This window comes from Microcebus murinus, chromosome 14 (genome assembly GCF_040939455.1).
Source record: "Microcebus murinus isolate Inina chromosome 14, M.murinus_Inina_mat1.0, whole genome shotgun sequence".
Classification (NCBI taxonomy): Eukaryota; Metazoa; Chordata; class Mammalia; order Primates; family Cheirogaleidae; genus Microcebus; species Microcebus murinus.
The window spans coordinates 55942738-55963547 of NC_134117.1; the positions used below are offsets into that span (position 1 = coordinate 55942738).

General features: G+C 59.3%; 1 protein-coding gene across 4 annotated transcripts in view; it reads right to left on the bottom strand.

Annotated features, from left to right (window-relative positions):
• The window catches only part of ZMIZ1 (zinc finger MIZ-type containing 1), a 228058-nt gene that overhangs the window by 33390 nt on the left and 173858 nt on the right, over window positions 1–20810 (bottom strand). For all 4 annotated transcript variants that reach the window (XM_012762467.2, XM_012762468.3, XM_012762470.3 and 1 more), the window contains one exon: window positions 2006–2150. In XM_012762467.2, coding sequence (XP_012617921.1) covers window positions 2006–2150 — 145 coding nt within the window. The remainder of the gene's footprint in view (window positions 1–2005; window positions 2151–20810) is intronic.

Genomic DNA, 20810 nt, shown 5'->3' on the forward strand with positions numbered 1-20810 from the left:
AGCTCGGACGTGGGATGACGAGAGGCAGGATGATTCTGGAGGGATGGACGGCTGGGCCAGAATTAATCTGTTAATGCTTCGCAAGGGCAGCTGCAAAGTATGCTGCTGAGGTCAAATTCAGCCACGCCCCGTGCTCGGCGGCTGGTCTCAGATGAGAGGACCTGTGGCTTTTAGCCTAACCAGGAGCAGGAGGTTGGAAGGCAGATGGAGGTAGGTTTTGTCTCTCTAGAGCAGTGGGTTTTTTGTTTGTTTGTTTGTTTTGAGACAGAGTCTCACTCTGATTGGCCAGGCTAGAGTGCCGTGGCATCAGCCTAGATCATAGCAACCTCAGACTCCTGGGCTCAAGCGATCCTCCTGTCTCAGCCTCCCTCGAGTAGCTGGGACCACAGGCACGAGCCACCATACCCAGCTCATATTTTCTGCATGTATCTATATATATATTTTTAGTTGTCCAGCTAATTTCTTTCTATTTTTAGTAGAGACGGGGTCTCACTCTTGCTCAGGTTGGTCTTAAACTCTTGAGCTCAAACGATCTGCCTGCCTCCGCCTCCCAGAGTGCTAGGATTACAGGCGTGAGCTACCACGCCCAGCCAAGAGCAGTGGTTCTTAACCAAGAGTGATGCTCCCCCAAATGTGTGCGGGGCTTTTGCTGTTGCAATGCTCTCGGGGGAAGCGGGCAGTCATCAGAGGAGGCCAGCAGGCTGGGACCGAGACACTAAATGCCCTACAAAAAGCCCTGCACCATGAAAAATTGCCCTGTGCAAAAGCCAGCCGCACGGAGAAACATGGCCACGGCACAGAGGCTCGGAGCTGTCGGCAGCCAGACCCAGGGCGCAGAGAGGCGACACCCTGGGTGCTGGGGGGCTTGCTATGGAACAAAGCACCTCCGACCGAGGCGGGCAACCACATGTCAGGGGCGATCCTGCACAGGTAGGGCACTGGATGTGATGAGTGCTGAGGTCCTTTCTGGCTCTGAGAGTCAACAAGCCTCTAATTCGATTTATAAAGTGTGGCTGACACCCGAGTTCTCGGCAGCGCCTCGATGGTGTGACCCAGGTCTGCCTGCAGCATGCTCTGGGCTGCGGGTCCCTCGGTCGGGCTGGATAATGAGAGCTGAGCACTGACTGCAAATGCCCCTCCCGGTCATTAGCGGGGACACACACAGCGAGAGCAGACAGCGTGACAGGCCCTGTTGTTCCAGGGTCAGCCTGCAGAGAGCTCGGAGAGAGCATCCCCAGCTCTGCAAGGGACGTGCGAGATAATTAACTGGGGGAATCGCCGGTCCTGACCACGTGCTCCTCCTGAGGCTGGCGCGGGGCGGACTGGACAATTCCTTGGTGCCTGGCAGCCTCCAGCACGCCCATTCTGCCACCCCCACCTGGGACGCCAGGCTTCTCGTGGGGCTCCAGTGTGGCCGGCTTGGGCTGGCTCTGTCCCCATCTCAGGGTGGGACTACCGGCCGTGTGGCCTTCCTGAGACCCTCTCAGTCCCTGGTTTTGTTTTTTTTTTTTGACAGAGTCTCACCCTGTTGCCTGGGCGTTAGCCTGGCTCACAGCAACCTCACACTCCTGGGCTCATGCGATACTCCTGCCTCAGCCTCCCGAGTAGCTGGGATGACAGACATGCACCACCATGCCCGGCTAATATATATATTTTTCTGTATATTTTTAGTCGTCCAGCTAATTTCTTTCTATTTTTTTTCAATAGAGACGGGGTATTGTTCTTGCTCAGGCTGGAGCCCCTGGTTTTTCTGGGCTTGCCCAAGACTCAGGAAAGAGAGAAAGCCCTGAGTTGAGGGTTTCTAACTTTCTGCAGAAGCCTAGGACCTGAAGAGGAAACAGCTGAAGCAACCAAGCAGGCAGGGCGGTGGGTAAACCCAGCGCTCTCGACCTCTGCGTGATGAAAGCCACATCTTAGGGACTGTCATGTCCTGACCACTGTGCAGACGCTCCCGCCCTCAGCCCCGCCACCCCACCCCCACCCCCCGCGGCGCCCCCTCGCTCACCTGTGCGACAGAGGGGGTTTCATGGAGCTCATGGAGTTGAGGGGCGGCTGCATGGGGAGTTTCCCGGGGGGGTCGCTCTGGCGGCTCTTCTGGTGTCGAAGCAGCAGCAGGCGGCCAAGCTCCTCGCACCAGGAGGACAGCAGGGCTGCAAGGGGGGACAGGACGGTCAGCGGGTACCTCGGCTGCCACATGCGGGCCCCTAGCCCACCCTCCTGGACTTGGCCCTGTGGACACTGGCTCTGCTCTCAGAGTGATGCGTGTGGCACAAGGAGACTCACTAAAGCCTTCTTGGGCGGCCTCGGTGTTCCCAACTGTAAAGTGGGACCGACAGCCCTGAAGGAGCGAAAGCTTCCGTAGTCGCTGGGAGAAGATGGGGAGAGGGCCCGTTTTGACGGCCAACACGCTGAGAAGTGCCGGTCGGAGGCGGCGCAGAAGAGAGACCCCAGATGGCGAGACGGGTGGCAGAGACGGTGCCAAGGGGAAAGTGGAGGGGCGAGGGGGCCTGCCACAGACCTTGAGTCGGGCACCACTAGGAGCCGCCTGCCACCGAGACACCCCTGAGTGAAGCCCACCCTCTCAGCCTGTGAACAGTGAGCACTGTGGGGCGTCTCCCCACGGGCGGGCTCAAGAATTGCAAGGTTTGAACGAGATCCACAGACAATCCCAGGGCTGTCTGCAGGGCTCTCCCTGAAACTCCAACCTGGACGCCGCCCCGCTGAGCACACACGCACGGCACGCGCCTTCCCGTCTCACCCACGGATAGTCCCTGCACTGCTGCGCGCAAACGCTTGGAGGACAGAGGACGTCGGGAGCTGAGGGCTGTGGGGTGGGGGGCTAGGAGGGAGACCTCCAGGGCCACCAAATGCAGGGACGTGGAAGAGCCGTCCACCGTTGGGCTTAGAAAGCTGAATGAACTGGGTACTGGGAAAAGTGCCATTTCTTTCATCTCTCACTGTCCCCACGTGGCCACCAGGGGCCAAAAGCACCCTCAAGGTCAGCGTGGCTAGGCCTGGGCTCTGGGCTGGCCAGTCCTTCCAAAGTGCATGAAGCAACCGAGGTTTGAGGGGGATTAGGGAAGGCTGGGCTCAGTCACCATGTTGCTGTGTGACTCAAGAAGCTCAGACACCCTCTCTGGGCCTCAGTTTGCTTGGAGATAAAAAGGAGTAATGTCTCTTGCCCTGCCATCCTCCTGGGCTATGGGAACAAGCACAAAGGGTGATCACACCTTAGCCAATGCCTAATTCCTGCTGCAAGGACTTCAGCCACGCTGACCTGAGGATTCTGGAAGTAGCTGACTGGTCAGAGTGGACCAGCTTCTTTTGAACCAGAATGGCTTGGCCACTGGGCTGCATGCAAAGCCCACTGCCTCCTTTCAAGGGTCCTCCGATCTGGACACGGCACAATAGGCTTCGTGAGATCCAGGACATCGGCTGCTGTCATCCCCATTCTGCAGAAGAGCAGACTGAGGCCCAGGCAGGCAGAGTCACTCGCTCACAGGTCTTGTAGCCAGAGGTGACAGACACAGAGGTAGTGCTCTTGTTCCCAGCCCCACACCCCAGTGGTGGAGCCCCAGGCTGGACAGAAGGTGGAGCGGGAGGTGAAACCCTTCAGAAGGCAGAGCCCCAGGTCGCTGTGGCCTCTTAGCTTTCTGACTCAATAGGGAACCCCTCGGTCCCATTCTGAGTCACCCCCTTCCCTGCGTTCAGCCGGCACCAAGGGAAGACACCCAAAGGCATGATGGGGAGTGGCCGGGCGAGCTGCCAGTTCAAACCGCCCAGATCCTGGACAGGGCTCCCTGTCAGCCCACAGCCCTGGGAGGTCGTGCCAAGGCCGCTGGCTACACTTGCTTGGCTCGTGTGGTGCACAAAGATGCCCAGCCAAGGAGGCAAGCGGGGGCTGTGATCCCTAAGACAGCACCTGTTTCTCCCTCCAGGAGGGGCCAGTGGAAGAGCTAAGTCTTAAAAGACGCATCCTGCCCCTCGGAGGGGCCATCTTGCCCCCACCCTCAAAGGGAGGAGGGTACCAGAGAGGAGAGACCCTCCGCCGGCGTGTGTGTCTGCCCAGAAACTGGCAACGCCCCTACAGCGGGCGTCCAGCACACATCTGCCGCGGCTGGAGGGGGTGGGTAGCCTATTCAGGGAAGCTGGAATGAACAGAAATGGGCTTCCAGATCGCTCCATTCTTCTCCCAGGCCCCTAGTTACCGCCTCTTGCGCGGGGGCACCGGGCATCTGGAAACTCATTTGCACGCCGAGCACGAGGCCTGCCGATCGCTGCAGCGACGGAGGGATTGCTCGCTGCCAGCACAAAGGACGGCCGCAGATGGTGCCGCCTGCTGCCCGCCCCACCCCTTCCAGCCCTCGTGCCTCCTGGGGGCCAGCCATGCCATGTGGGGGGGGGCACGGGGGCGGGTGCCACGGGGGAGTCAGGGCTTTCCTCCAATGTTACAGGACACCCCCTGCTTGGCCAAGGACAGCTCTCGTCCTCCTACCCCTCGTGGAGTGGCTTCTGCAAAGGGAATGAATTCAGGCTGGCTGTGTGGCCGGCCTGGCTGTGCGGGCTGGCACGCCATATGCGGACTGGGCAGCTGTGAAGGCCACAGCCCCACGACCGAGAAGGAAAGGAGGGGAAGGCTCCACCCCTGACCCCCGGAGGGCAGTGAGCACAAAGGCCGTGCTGGTAGTCCCAACTTGGTGCCACGCGTGGCAGCGGGCTGCGTGTTATCCTTATGGTGCAAAGCAACACGAGCTGTTCTGAGGCAAACACCGGTTAATGACAACACATGGGGGTTTGCAGCCAAAAAGGGAGTCTGGGCACCGCCAGAGAACCAGGAGGGCGGGAGACAGACAGGGCCAGGCGGGGTATTATGCAAGGACAGAGTGATACCAGCTGGGCGGGTGTCTAGGCGTGTGCCGAGACCTCGGCCGTCACGCACACGTCTGCGCCGGGGGCCCGCCTGCTCTGATCAGGCGGGTGCGGCCTGCACGCCTCTTTGACCTGCGTGCCTTTGGCTAGTGCACTCGCTGGGACGGGGCACAAGCAGGGCAGAGTGGGAGGGACAGGTGCCCCTGGTGTGCTGTGCGCAGTGTACCTGCTGCGGCAGGGCCGTTTCAGTCCTAACCTGAGCCCCTCTCTGCCGCAGCCAAGGTCAAGAGGGCCCCTCCACCTCCTGGGCAGCCAGTGTGGCCAGCCCTCCTCTTGTCCTGTGAGCCCCACTCCCTGGAGGTAACAGGGCTGGCCCTGAAGGCCCCTTTCACACGGAGAGCCCCAATCTGCAAATTAAAATAGCAGCTGGGATCCCGAGGCCCTTTGCCCCTTTACCAAGTGCAGCTCGCCTGGCCCCAGGACAGCCCCGGGCAGTGCACGTGGCTGCCCCTCCTCGCCCACCCTGTGCTCCTGCGGCCGGAGCCCCACGTACACCTCACCTGCACAGCTGTCAACAGATGCCACTCAGACCCTTGCCTGTCCGCAGTGAGATACACCAAAGCCCGCCGACAGGTGTGGAGAGGAACCTTGGTGCCGCCGTATGTCCTTTTTAGAGCCCTCCCAATCTAGGCTCAGCCACAGAAAGTAGGGTAGGGGGCAGGCCGGGGCCTGTGGGGTTGGCCCATGGGAGGCCGGATGGGACCACCCCTCCTAAGGCTGACAGCATGGCTATGGCCACACCCACTGCCCCTCTGCCCCAGAAAGACCTCTGATGGGCCCTGGCCTTCCTGGAGGAGAAAGAGAGGCAGACCCAGCTGCAGACTCATCTCTCAGTGCAGGGCCCGGGGTGGCCCCAAAGCAATCCCCTCTGCCTCCTCACCGGCAGGTGCTGGGCAGGTGCAGAGGCACCCAGGGAACTGGGCTTTCAGGCCAGCAGGGAGTCCAAGGGCTGTGCTGGCGGTGGAGGGGATACCTCAGACCCCAACTGCTACCTCTGAGCCTTAACCCACATTTGCACGGACTCCTCCAACTTCTCAGCACAGTGTATGTGCACGCACAACCCAGCTCGTCTTAAATGAACTCTTCAACAGTCATTCAACAAACAGCTGCAGAGTACCTACTGTGTGCTGGAGTTCCCACGGTGATGTGGGTAGGTCAGCATCCCTGCCAAAACCCCGCACGGCTCCCACTGCTGAGTCCGAACCACTCAGGACCGACCAGCTGCCTGGTAGCCTGGGCTCGCCTGTCCTGACCCGAGGGGGCAGCTGCCACCCTGTGGTTCAGGACAAGGGACCCTGAAAGTCTGTGCTTGACACCTGGTTCCACCCTCCATGGCTACGTCACCTTGGCCAAATTAACCTCTCCGGGCCTTAGTTTCTTTATCTATACAACAGGCATAATATTAATGCTTACTCCTTAGGATTACGTTTAAATGACACTAACGCCTACAAGGTGTGTGTAAGTGCCTGGCGTGTAGTTAGCGTGAAGCCTGTGTGAGCAGTGTGTGTCTCAGGAGTGCAGGCAGGACACCTGCAGCAGCGCTCTGCTCAGGGCAGGCAGGACAGGGCCTCACAGACAGGAGGTGGTCTCTCACTTGTGAGCCTCAGGCCACCTCTCCACCCGCCAGCCCCACAGGGCACCACACAATGTCACGCCTCTTTCCCCATAGACCGTGCACTTCTTCACATCCCCACGGGGCTTCCTCCAGGTTCCCATCTGTGAAATGGGTTTCCCAGGAGCTGCCTGCTGCATAGAGTGGGTGCGAGGTGTAAATTAGTACTGTCGATCAACCCCAGGGTTTTCTGAGTAGGAGCCGGAAAGTGGGATGGGAGGGTGGGTGGGGAGAGGGCAGAGGCTCAGGACCCTGTAACCCACACCAGCCACAGAAAAGCAGCCCCTACACAATCCCACACCCACCACTGCGTCACATAACACTGGGAGGGCTGGGGAGGCACAGACTGGGACCAACCTGTGCAAGGCCTGATCCCAGCTCTGTCTCTGCTACCGTGGGACACCCTGAGCGAGTGACTCAACCCTCCTGGCTTCAGTGGCCTCGTCTCCTGGGGCAGTTGCAAGGATGAACCGAGTTGCCACCACGAAGCACAGGACGGCGCCAGGCACAGCCAACGCTGTGCGCGTGCTCGCTACTTGACGATTAGTGTCTTCGACCTTGGTTGGTAGAGGGGCGACCGGCAGGATGGTTACGGGGCCTTGCTGTCCTCGCGGAGACAAACGTCCCGGGTAGACACGAAGCTCTGTAGGCTCGAGGGGGACGGGTGGGGTACAGGTGTCGGCAAGCAGTCAACAGGTGACCAGGCCATCGGCTCACCTGCGCGGACTTTGCAGAGGCCCCTCCTCCCACCTCCCTTCTGAACCTCCAAAGGGCAGAGGGAGGACATCGCGTGTCCCGCCCTGAGACGCAGGGAGCACAAATCAGCTCCCCACCCCACGGCAGCCACGCCTCTGCTCCAGCCAGTGGAAAGGCCCCGGAGGCCCTGGAAGGAAGGCATTGTTTCTGCTTCCCTGAGTCCCCTGTGGGCCACCCAACAGCAGCCACCTTGAGTGGGGACAGGGCAGGTTCCTGAGGATTCAGAACAGCCTGAGACCCAGGCCCAGCATCTCGCATGGCCCCGTGTAGGGCCTGCCCTTAGCAGCCAAGATCCGGTCACAGCCACATCCACAGGAGGGGCAGTAGCCCAAGGGGTCGGCACAAGGGACAGCTGACCTCTCATGCTTCTGTTGCCTGCACTTGCCTTTCAAGCTTGTCCAGGAAGCCACAGGGACACCAGGGCTCCTGCTCCACACCAGCCCTGGACTTAACCAAGACCACTGATGAGCAGCCAGAGTCTTACAGTGATGCTGTGTCAAAGGAGAGACTGGCGGCGCATTTTTCCTTCTTAGTGGTGCATAAGACAATGGGGTGTGCGACAACACGTGGCATCTTCTAATAGGACCCAGTGGACGTGTCTAAGGGCCTGCGCACCAGCTGCACCTGAGGATGCTACGGCTACCGCAGCATCACCACCAGGCACCCGGCGGCCGCTCATCCGGAATACAAACGGGAACGAATGCACCTGCCTCGAGGATCAGGAGGTACCACGTTCCCAACATCTGCGCCCCAAGATCTTCCCAGCAACTCCCCCAGTAGCAGCCAGCAGCCCTGACACTGTCCTTTAGGGGAAAGAGAAAGGAAACCAGATGTAAGGGTGAGGCAGGAGCGGGGAGGGGCGCCCTGGGCAGCTCCGTCCTGGCATGCCCTCCTTGGAGGCAGTGACGTCCCTGCACTTGCCCCTGTCCCTGCAGCCCCCAGCAGAGCGGAGGCCCAGGACGGGCTGCCCAAAGGGGAGGCAGCAGGAGGCAGAAGCAGAAGGGCCCTAATTTAGGAATTGCCCGGGTGCCAGGGAGAAGAAAGGGTGGAGCTGCACTCCCAGACAGCTGAGTGACCAGCCTTTGTCAGCAATGATCGTGCTGGAGCAGCAGAGGGAGCAGACAAGTTCACCTGGCACGCGGGAAAGGCTGCGTGCAAAGGAATCCAGAGGCAGCGTGGTGGCCACAGGGACCAAAGTGCCCCCCGCGGAGCTGCAGGGGCGGGGAGGCGTGGAGTGCGAGAGGCCTGGGTGCTCAATCCTGGTAAGATCCGGGAGTCAGGAAGGGATGGGAGTTGCAAGGGGTGTGGGGGGAGGCTGGGGAGGGCCCTGGATATGACGGCCGGCAGGAGAGCCATCAAACACGCTGCAGCCCGGGGAAGCCATTCGCAAAGAGAAACAAAGGCATATTAAGTATCAAAGAGCACCTTCACAGCTGAAGGCTGCTGGAACAGAGAAACTCTGTGTGTGTGTGGCATGGGGGGTGCTTCGGAGACCCAGGAGACCCCATGTTGGGGCATCTTAAGACTGAGGCCCCCTCAAACCTTGCCCTGGCAGGAAGAGCCCTGGAAGGACACAAGTGGGGTTCACTATTCCAATAAAAATACGAATGATACGTTTTCAGATGCTTCTGTCCCAAGACCCTCTCAAGTGACAGTGGTCCCATGCCTTGACAGGGAAGAGTGGGCACAGGAGCTGCAGGACCCGGCCCGGTTAGTCAGGTGCAGGAGAGCCAGCCCCTCCCCCCCGCACTGGGACTCTCCCTCCCCAGCTCCACTTTCCTCCCCGACACATTCCAAGTTCCGGTATCCACCCAAATCCCTAGGAGTAGGTCACCTGCCCTGCCCTACCCACCATCACCAGTCCTGATTATCTGTGCAGTCTGTTCCTTCTGCTCCTTGCCTACTCCAACCCAGTCGCCTTCTGCAGCCCCAAGGGCTCTCCCTGAATTACGGCAAGAGCATCCTGTCATTTATCTCAGTCGCCAAACCTGCCTCCTGCCAAGGCGGTCAGAGCAGTTTTTCCACAAATGCATTCTGATCACCTCTTTCCAACCTGTGTCCCCAGAGGCCACAGGGGCCCAGTAGACAGATCAATGGACAGAGATAAGAGTCGAGTAGGGCCACTCAGGGCAACCATGTGTCTGTTCCACAGTGAGAGCAGGAACCCCCGAGGCCACGGTGGGATTGGAGGGGTTCGCTTCTGCAAGCCTGCACCCAGCACGGCGTTTGGCACATGCTGTGTGGCCAACACATGACTAACAGAGTGACGTGAATCACAGCCAGAAATAACCCAATATGCAGAGGCCGGAGGGAAGGACAGACACGGAGACCCGGGTGATCGGGGTAATACCTGTGACCTAGTGCCTGTGTGGCTTTTAACACCTCCCTCCCCTCACCAAAGCTCGCTGTCCCTGGCAGTGGGAACCCGACTTCGGGAACAGAGCTCCGAATGGAATCCCATCAGGGCTGTGTCAGAGACTGCTGCTGTCACCAGATAAACCTACAACTGAGTCACGTGATACCCCTTTCACGACAGGCACAGCACGAACAGAAGGTAAGCAGTTAACAGAAAACAACAGTTAGGAGGACAGCCTGGCTGGCATTGGTGTTCACGCTAACGGTTTCCCAGTGTCGGGCCGCATCTTACCCGGGGCTCTTCTTCCCGGGCCCAGGCCACACCCTCCTACCCTCTGACCTTCCTCTTTCAGCTCCCAAACATGGGGTCCCAGACCTGTGCACAGCGAAGAAGGGGTGGTGAGGGCTCAGGAGGGAGGAGGCGTAGGACACAGGCCTGGGCTATTCTCTTCATCTCATCTGTAAAATGGGGGGACAACAGGAACCCCTCCTGTTCGCTGGCCCCGCGTGAGGAGCCCCGAGATGAAGGAAGGGCCCAAGCTTTGCAACCACGTGAGAGACGTTGAGTCTCATGCCAGAGAGTCCCAGCCAGAAACTGTCAAGCAGTAAAATGCTGACTGCCTCCTGTCGCCTGCCTCCAGAAGCCAGAGTGGCCAAGAACATGGGTTCTGGAGCCAGGCTGCCTGGGTTCAAATCCCAGCTCAGCCACATAGCAGCTGTGTGACTCTGGGTAAATTACTTAAGCTCTCTGTGCTTCGTTTTCCCCTTCTGTAAAACGGTGATAATGAGTATCACCTAGCTCCTAAGTTATGAGGATTAAACAAGCTAATAACAGAAAATGCTGGCACAGTGCCCGGGGATGTAGAAAGCATTATATAAGAATAAACTGTAACTGTTTTCATTGTTACTGTATACATGTTCTTTTAGGATTAAGAGATTCCTCTGTCTCCCCACCAACGTGCTGTATAAAATTGCTCAAATAAAATATGGTTTCTTTCACCCGTCTCCAAGAGGGTCACACAGATGATCAGAAGTGCCCAGACTTGCAGCACCCCCTTCACCCTGGATGCTCCCTGCCCCACTGCTGGGTGCTCCCCTAGCCCCAGCTGTGCCCATACCCAGTGTCTTCCCTGCTAGACACTCTGTGTTGGGTGGACCCCAGGCCCCCACAGAGCTCACCCTGACAACCACTCACTGGCTCAGCTCTGAGGCCCAGCAGTGCCAGGTGGCCAGTCTGGCTGGACCCCCTTCCTCTTTGGGGGCACCTGGGTGCAGGGGCTGGGCAGACTCTGGTACCTGCCTTCTCCATCCCAGGCCCACACGAGGGGCCAGTCATGGGGAAGCCCAGGCACTGGGCAGAGCCTCGACCCCTCCCCCACTGTGCCCAGCAGTAGGCTGGGGGGACAGGAACCAGGATTCCTGCTCTTGCCGCTTTGCTTGTAGCCAGAGCCAGTGGTCTGAGCTGTGAACCCTGAGAACAGAACTGTCCACGGAACTGTCGCTCTGCCTGGCCCTGGGCCGGGCTTCCTGCCTGTCCCGCTCTGTAGACCCACCACGGCTGTCACACTCCCAGAAATGGGAAAAGGGGCCCCCTCCCTGCCAGTTCTCTCGGGTTCGCTCCTCTCAGGAGGAAACAGCACAGGAAACACATGACCACGGAGGGCCGGAACCCTGGCCACTTGGCCCCTGGAGACCAGTGGCACGGCCTCAGGGCCACACGTGTGTCTGTCAGAGGGGTGCCCCTTCCTGGTAGGGGCCAGCCGAGGATGAGACTGCTCACACTGTACAAAGGGGAAATCGAGGCCCAAGAGGGGGTGACTCAAACACAGGCACACCACAGGACAGTGGCCCTGCTGCCGGTGCAGGACGGTTCCCCTCACAAGCCCACAGGCCTGTGATACCACATCTGAGAGCAGACACGTCCCCAGGAGACAGCGCCGCACCTCCCACCCACCTCCCACTCCCATGGCTCGCAGCTTCTTGCCCGGGGGCTGCTACCGGCTTCCTGTGTGACTGCAGGCAACTTCCTCCCCTCTCGGGGCACATGTAAAAGGGGGTGGGTACTGCCCTCTGAAGTCTGTGCCCCTGGATCGGCCCTGGCCTCACAGCAGCCACGTCTCTCCCGGCGTGACCTCGTTCTGGTCCTGCCGGTGGGGCCAGCTGGAGTGGCCCTCCCCACCAAGCGTGGGCTGTGGCTAGGCGGGGCTCCAGGGGCTTACCTTGCCCAGGTGCCCACAGCGGAGAGCGGATTCGCTGGGGCCAGACAGGTGACGTGTGCAGGACCCTGGCAGGCAGGGGGCATTCTGCAGCCTCAGCTGCTGGGGCGCTGAGGGGTTAGGCCTTCTCCTTGGTTACAGGAAACGTCCTTCCCAGGGAGCTGTGGGCTGGACTTTGGTGGCCCTGACAGCTGACCCCTGGAACCTAAAACCAGAGAGGCTTCCCTTGGGGGGAATCTCACTCTGCTGCATAACAGTCACACTGTCACACCAGCACCGTTGCTGCACTCCGTCTTGAGTTTCAACTGCTTCTGGCTTTGCTAGATCATCCCTGGGTTCTGTCCCCTGCTCTGTCATCTCCATCACCGAGGGGGTTAGAAAGGCAAAAAAAAAAAAAAGAGGAGGAATTGTCTGCTGGCCCTTTGGCTGCAAGGGAATCTGTCCCTCTCTGCTGGCCCCAACGGCCACACACGCTGCAGGGAGGACTGGCCAGGGGCTGCAGCTGGCCTGGGACGTGCACACAGCTCACGGCCACTAGGCCGGTCGTGCCTTCTCGGGTCCTGTGGTCCAGCCTGGCCTGAGAGAGAGCCGCCTCCGGGCCGTCCCTCCGTCCTGGAACGCTCTTGCACACCCCACCCCCTCTCCCCAAGGGCTGCCCGGGTTGGCAGGAGCTGGGAGCCTGAGTCTCCAGGCGTGTGAACTCACCCTGGGAACTGAACTCTGGGGGACCTCGGAGCAAGCAGGGAGGGCTGTTTCCCAAACCGGTTTGGCCATCCCTCACCCAGTGGTGGCTGGGCCGGCGGGGCAGGATGCAGCACGGCGGGGCAGGATGCAGCACGATGCACGGACCCAAAGAGGAAGACACCAGACTGGCTGAGCCTTCTCCGTGGGCTTCAGGAAAATCCAGGCTCCGACAATTCCCTGCCCACCTCACACGATCACCAGGGCCTTCTTCCCAGACAACTCGGGTTCAATTAAAAAGACAGCCCACAACAAGCTCGAGAGGGTGTTTTCATCAGAAAGCGACTGCCCCTTCCTGGAGGTGGCCCTTGGCACCCTGGCCTGGGCAGAGGTGTGGGCCAGCGTGCCAAGGTCAGCCAAGAACAGCTCACAGCAGCTGCCGTCGTGTCCTGCACCCTGCGAGGGGCTGGCTCACACGCCCTCGTGCCCCAGGCCCTTGCCAGCCCCCGGAGCTGGGGAAGCCACAGCCCCCATCTTGGAGAAGCCTAGATAACCTGCCTCTGGGCACACCTGTGTGTGGCAGGCCAGGACCAAGGCTGGGGGAGCTCTAGGTCACCTCAGCGGGAAATTAGGCAGCACTGACAGCAAAGCAAGCGGCTGGAGAGGGGAGAGGGGCCCTGAGCTCCCACCCCCGACCACATATTGAGGCCAAGAAGCCTGTGTGTACCTGCCCTGCCCCCTGTATTCTGGGTTTCAACAGGACAGATCTCCTCGGTACCCAAGGATGCACCAGTGTCCACAGGGGTGAGTGCCGGCAGCCCAGAGTCTACCTCTATCTCGCCCCCAAAGAGCCTGTAGCAGGACAGAGGAGAGCCCTTCCAGGGAGGCGGGGGTGTCCTCCCCACCTGGCCCTGCGTCAATACTCCCAGGGCATCTGCAAGGTGAGGAGAGCGCCACACTCGCCCTGCCCAGGAGCTCTGCCCCCAGGAATCACGGCGCCTGCACTCCAGCCTCTTTCTCCAGCAGGAGCCACCCTGAGCGCCTGTTTTCCCTTCTGCACGTACAGTTTCTCCTTGGGGCTAAACGCCATTGCCCGTTGCTGGCTCCCAGGGAGCTGGAAGGGTAAGGAGGGGTTATGAGAATCGGTTTCTTCCCTGGGTAATTTACTTTTCTGAGGCGTCCCAGCTGGGTGCATGTGGCGTGGCTGTGTCCTCCCGCTCCCAGCATAAGCAGGAGTGGCTGGAGTGAGGCCGGGCCCTTCCAGGGTCACAGAGACGCCCAGGTCTAAACATCACGGCTGTCTGGCCTTCACGGACGGCAAGAGACCATCAGCTGGAGTGCCGAGGCGTGCTGGGTACTCCCTGGATTTGATGTGATCTGGGCCCCCCATGTCCAGTCCCAGGCCCTTGGCTTTTCTGGCCAGTGAGATAACCCTCAGGACCCCTCAAAAATGGGTTCATCACACCCAGCCCGGCTATAAAAAACCAGAACTCAGACTCTGTCCGGGGCTCCTTTTCCTGGGACTCAGCCTCGGGGAGGTGCCAATCCCAGGGCATTTTTGTTTCCACAAAGGAACTGCCTAGAAAGCCAGCCAGAGCTGAGGAGTGACCAAGGGGACGTGTGCTGCAGTGACATGGGGCAGGAGGGGGCGGGGTGGGCCGTGCCACGCTGGGTGATCTACATCCCCGACTACTGAGTTTGGGTTGAGGGCACTCACTGCTCCTTAAGAAAGAGCAGACTCAGGATAAAGGTGCTGACCAGACCCCCCCCATCCGCCACCCACTCAGACCCTCACCCACTCCGACCCCTTCCCCGCCTCCCCTGGCTGAGTGACCTGGTTAACCTCCAGGAGTCTCAGGTTCCTGCTGCAAGAAACGCAGATGGAAGTTCCTTCCTCCGACTCTGAGCTAGGTAGGCGGAGGTCTCAATTGGGCAAAGGCCTCGGCCACGAGGCAGGTGGGCCTTGGAGGTAGAGGCAGGGCGCCACGCCAGCTGCAACCACTCCAGAAATCAGGCAGGTGTTGTAAGCTCAGGGCACACAATATAGCCACCTGCGAGGAGCCAGCCGCCGCCTGGGCAGCATGCAGTGGCAGTTCAGACGCTCCTTCCTGACCCCGCACTGTGGGAGGTGACAACCTTCAAATGGGTTCTCTATCCAAAACTGTGCTGTAGGGTTTTCTCTCTGATCTATTCATCCAGCAAGAGCAGCTGATCGCCTGCACATTTCACGTTTCTACGTCTTGACCTCCTAATTGGTCGTTCCACTCCTCTTCTGAGAAACCTGGAGTATGGATGCTTGGCAGAGCCCTGGAAAGCACTCGTGCCTGGCTGTTACTACCTCTCCAGGTGCCCGACAGGTTGGCAAGCGTGTGACCCGGCTGCCTGAAACACCAGACTGGCCCCCATTCCTCCCTCCGGGCCATCCTTCCAAACTGCAGGGGTCCCTGATGCCTTCTGGAGAATAGTGCTATTCTCGTAGCATGCTGTCTACCTGTTTTAGTCACATACAGGTAGACACCATTCGAGACAACCCGAGATAGAGACCGACTTGCAGATCACTGTGGGCAGAGGGGGCAGGAAATGAGAGAGGATTCTTCTCTTTTTGTAAGAAGATCCTTCGCCCGATGAAATGATTCTCTGAGGTTTCTTTAAATATCCAGTTGCCTTGTTGCAATGGAAATAAGCATGGTTTATAAGAACTCCATTTACATCTGGTGCTTCCCGGCTGCATCTGTTACTCAGACTGTAGCACACCTGGGTGATGTCTGGATGGTGAGGTCCCAGGGCAGGGCTGAGCCACCTGGATCTCCATGCCAGGGGGTTCTCAATCTTGTGCCACACACATCAGAATCATCTGGAAGGCTTGTTAAAACACAAGCATACTGGGCCCCACCCCCAGTGAGGTTCCTGAGTCAGTGGGTCTGGGGTGGGGCCAAAGAATTTGCATTTTGAACCAGGTTCCAGGTGATGCTGATGGTCCAGGGACCCCACTTTGAGAACCACTGCTCTAGACCAGGGGTGAGCTCAGTGCCTAGCAAGATGCAGGTGTCCCCTCGCTGCATGAACAAATCAAGCGGGAACCATTCTTCTCTGTCCCCTTCTGGGTTCAGGATGTATGAAAGCTCTTAGGGCCAGAAGAACCTTGTGGCTGGCAAATGCTCTCTGATACTGCTGCTGACCTCCCCTGACCTCTGCATTCAAGGCCCTGGACTCTCTTCCTGGCCTGTGGGACGGGAGAAGGGACTCTGGGTAGGGAGTCAGGAGTGGGTGGAGCCCTGACTTTACCTACTAGTTATCAACTGTGTGATCTTGGCAGGTGTGGGCAGCTTAGTTTCTACACTTGCACGTAAACCTTCTCACCTAGTTGCTCTAAAGGTGTAACGAGGTAACCCTGGCGCGGGCCAGGCACTGCGCTGAGCGCTTTGCACACGTGCTCTAATTAAAGCCTCCATTCTATCGGGGAACACTGTTGCCCCCCGTAGCAAGCTCCCAGCTCCACCACTTGCTGGTGTGTTACCTGTGCAGCCCTCTACCTTGGGGCTGGCCTCACGGAGTGGCTGTAAGGACTGAATTCCCGCAGGGCTCAGCAGCCCCGACGGCTCTCAGGGAGCAGCCCCAGGTAGGCGGGGGACAGACAGCAGCCTGGGCCATCTGCAGTTCAGGCCTGGATCCCTGCTTCTCTCCCAGAGCAGTTGGGGGAGGGAGTGTCATTTGTTTAGGCCTCTGCAGTGTTTAATCACCACGTAGCTCTCCCGCCCTCCTCCCCGCTCCGGCGCCTGCTCTCTCCCTGCAGGAAACAGCTCTCTGCCTTCTGCCTCTGATGGAGGCCATGAAAAATTAACACAGTGCTCAGAGGGAAGGAAATACCGGGGCAGGGAGGGGCCTCGGAGCCGGGTGCCTACGTGGCCAGAGCCGAGCGGGCACCAGGTGGGCAGCCCTCTGCCGGCAGCCTGGTCAGACAACTGACCACCCGGCAGGGCACAGGGGCTTGGAAGGCTCTCACCCCCGGGGGCTGCAGCAACCCAACTGCCCCTGGGGGAGCTGGACTGCAGGGTCTGGACCTTCCCGGGGTCTTGAGCCCTGAAGAACCTGAGCACAGCTACATTCTCCCTCCTCGCCCCGAGGAGAGCCGGGTCGTGCAGGGACACATCCTTGGGAAGGGCAGCTGCAGACTAGGTGGCAGCGCGGCACATCCCCGCTCTCCCTCCACTCTCCCGGCAATCCTGTGAGGTAGCAATCACTACCCCCATGCGACAGGAGGAAAGCAGCGCTCAGAGAGGTTAAGGAACCTGCTCAAGGACAACCAGTGCAAACAGCAGAGTCGGACCTATTCATTTTTATTCCATAAAGTTGCTTCTTACTTACAGAAGTCGTACACAAATCCATTCTCCTTACAGAACTAACATTTCAGGCAGAGGCCCTCAGACAGATCTGGACCCACGCCCACAGGCCTCCAAACCTGCAGCTTTCCCATTAACACACAACGAATCCAGCTCCGTTCCTTAACCCTCAAGTATGATGTTGAAGAGGTAACGTGAGCATATGGTCAGAAGCGTACAGAAGTAGATAAAAGGTATGCACTGAAAAACCAGGCTCCCCGACTCCATGCTTGTCACTCGTTCCTCTCGAACCACTGCTGGTGGCTTTTGGTCTCTCCCTCCAGGGATATCCGATCATGGGCACCTTGGCAGGGCCTTGGCGACTTCTGCCTGGAAGGTCCTCACCCTGGACAGCCGCCTGGTGCCCCCATCCTCACTCAGCCCGGGCTCCCCCGACCTTCCAGTTTCTAGACAGCAATTCCTCCCCCCACCTGCCACCCTCCTACTTTCCTCCCCAGCGCCACGGTTCTCCAGAGCGCTTACTACCTTCTACTTTACAGATTCTCACTGTCTCCCCACCCCCCGCACCAGAACAGAAGCTCTTCCAGGGCCAGGGGTCACGCGCCAGGGGGTCCCCCATATCCTCAGGGCCGCACACAATGCCTGGCACACGGCGACACTCAACACCGACTGAAGGCAGAGCCCCACACGGGGACGGGCAGCCCCCAGTGACACACGTGGTGGCAGGTGGCACAGCGCGCGTGCGGTTCTGAACCTCCTCTTTAGGCGTGTGCGCGTCAGCTCACATTCACCGTCTCTGCTGGAGGACAAGGACTGTCCTCTTCTATCTCTCGTGTCTTCCCAGGACCCAGCCTGGTCTGGAGCTCCTGAGCTCAGGATGACCAGACTGCAAACAACCCCTTCCTCACACCACAGAGCAGAAAAGGATGCGCGGGGGGGATGCATCATCCAAAAGGCGACATGGGAGAATATGTCCATGATCTTGGGGTTGGGCGGGATTCTCAAGGAAGATAAGCAAGCACTAACCATAGGGAAAGTTGATATTTTCCTACAATAAAGTGCAAAACTTCTGGTATACCGAAAACCGCCTTAAGGGCGTGAAAAGGCTAGCCCAGGGTAAGGGAGCATCTGCACGCGACGGAAGACACGGTGCACGGTGAAGCCCAGGGCGACAGGGTCCGGGGAGTCTGGCTCCCCGGGACTGTGCAGCCCGCCCAGGAAGGCTTCTCAGAAGAGGCAGAAGGTAACTCCATCCCGCTCTTCCCCCAGGCCTGGCCTCCTCCCCGTCCTCCTCCATGAAAAAGCAGAGACTTCAAGACAGACAGAAGAGCCGCAGCCCCCCTCCCCTGCCCCACACAGAGATAACCAAGCAAGAAAAAACAAATTAAAGAGCCCAGGAACCGGGCAGGGCCTTGGGAAGTTCGGCTCGACAGGGCAACAGCATTTAACAAAGCTCACATCATCCATCACTTGGGCCCAGTCATTTAGATACTGGGCATTTGATTAAACTAATACGGGCGGCTGGGGCGAGGCATGGCCAGGCGCTTCCTCCCCTCGCCTACAAATTAGACCGTCACACACAATCCGATTACCTTGACTGCCACATTTATCTTGGGAGAGGGGCCATCCATCACTCCTCAGCAGCCGGCTCTGCCCTCCCCACGTTAACTCCAGCAGGAGGGGAGTTAAGTTCGCCCCAAAGTTTCAGCAGAGAGTGTTGGCTCAGTCGTGCCTTCCGTCACCCACTCCACAGACGCTCAGCCCCAGTGCCCACCCGGGGGCGCAGAGATAACGCAGCCGGTGCCCCCCGGGGAGCCCACGGAGGCCGAGAAGGGGGCGGTGTCTGAGCCGGGGGAAAACGCGGAGTGAGACGTGCTGACACTCGGAACCACGAGTTGTGCAGTGGCAGCGGACGGGCCCAGGTGTACGTCCCAGCTCAGCCTCACCCAGCGGAGACTCTAACACGTGACCATCACCACCCCGGTCCTCAACTTCACACCTGTGAAATGGGATGACAACACGGCGCAGCGCTGGCTAACACGATTTCTGCAAGGATGGAAATGTTCTAGATCTGGGCTGCCCAAGACAGAAGCTGGGGCCGCATGGGGCTGTTGCTGTCCGATGTGTGGCCGGTACGACCCGGCCGAGCAGCTGAGTTTAAATTCCACTTAACTTCAATTCATTCAGTCCTCAGCGTCAATTGCCACATGGGGTTACCGGCTCCTGCGTTGGACAGCGCAGAGCCGGAGGTGGCTGCTTTTCCAGAGCCACTGTGAAGAGCAGACAGGGCATCCTTAAAAAGCCCAGTGCAAAGCCTGGCATGTGACACACGCTCAACAAAGGCTTGTTCCCTTCCCTCTGGGTTCTGAGACCAAAGACTACAGAGGCTGTTATGAGACGTGTCCTGGACTGACAGCAGTCACCTCTGTGGTCTCACAGTCCAGCTAGGCAGGGAGACTCCTTGGCATAAAGAAAAAGAAGCTGCTGATCAGAGGTAGCGATGTCACAACCATAAAGTGGCAGACAGAACCTGAGTCCAAGTCTTCGTGGTTGGGAACCCCATCTTCCCACTGGAGACAGACAGCAAGAGCGAAGGTCTGGGAGGCCACCCTGCCAGCTTCTCCTCCAGATCAGTCGCCTCTCAGCGCCAGCACCGAGGTGGGTGCCAGGCACAGGGTCACCCGGAGCCAGGCCTATCTGGCCTGCCCCCATCCCACAGGCCAAGCCCAGGGCAACAATGATGCCCCTGAGAGCTCAGGGCAGAGCTGGAGCAGACAGTAGAATTTGGGGTTCTAACTACACCAACGCTAGACGGGCCCCCTGTCCCGAGGCTTTTGTAGTGTGACTATGGCAGCCTGGCTGGGGGCTTCAGTGACACTAGGACCAGCAAGAGAGCTCAGGGACATCAGGCTTCCTCCTACTTTCTGGGATGCAGTTAGCACAGGCTCAGAGGCTGGCAGATCAGGGCACTGGGGGGCGGACCAGCTCCCACCACCAGGAACCAGGGCTCTGGGGAGTCTAGTCCCCACTGTGGTCCTCAGTCCCCTGGCTGGGGACGCAACAGGGCTGCAGTGGGATCAGGGGCTGATGCGTGACATAAACGTGTGAATGAGGCCAGTGCTCACTCTTGGGGCTTGCTCTAGCTGTCTGTATTGTCTGAGGACTCAGGGCAGGTCACGGACCAGGTGAGAACCCCAGGCTGCCTTGGGCGGGTCTGGGAGGCTGGAGAGGTGGCATCTAGGAACAAGCACTCGCAGTGGAGCCTGAAGCCCCCACTCCTCACTGATGGGCTGTGTCACCTACAGCAAGCTAGGTCACCTCTCAGACCTGTTTTCACTTTAAATAAAAAACTGGAATAAAATCACAAGCATGCACAAACCCTTCTGTGAGGATCAGATGGGACATGCGAAAGCACACACAACTTGGACACGTGATGGAATCTGAGCGTGCCAGTGGGCGGGCAGGCTTTGCCGGTAACTTCAGAGCAGCCTGACCCTGGAGAGAAATCACCTCCCAGAGCAAGACACCCCCCACCCCCCAGCGAGGAAACATCTGGCGCTTAAGGGTCCAGTCTTCAGGCACTCAGAGGAGTCCTGCTGGCAGGGGACTTTTCATAAAACCTCAGGGTGGAAAGGAGCAGGCCCAGGTCAACCGAAGCCTGCCTTAAGAGCCCCTCTTGGCACTTGAGGCAGCAGCACCAGCAGGCTCCCTCCCATAAGTGGCCCACCTGGCCCACCTGGCCGGGCATGTGGCCTCCTGCTGGGCTGGATGGCTTGGAAGGATTTGGGGAACACACTGCAGCTGTAGGAGGGGGTGGGCGGCACTGCATGGAATGTAAGAGGTGCCCGGCTGGAGACCGCCACTGGGCTGGGAGATGGGGTAGGTGCCAGGGCAAGAGACCCTAGAGGGGTGAGGTGACCT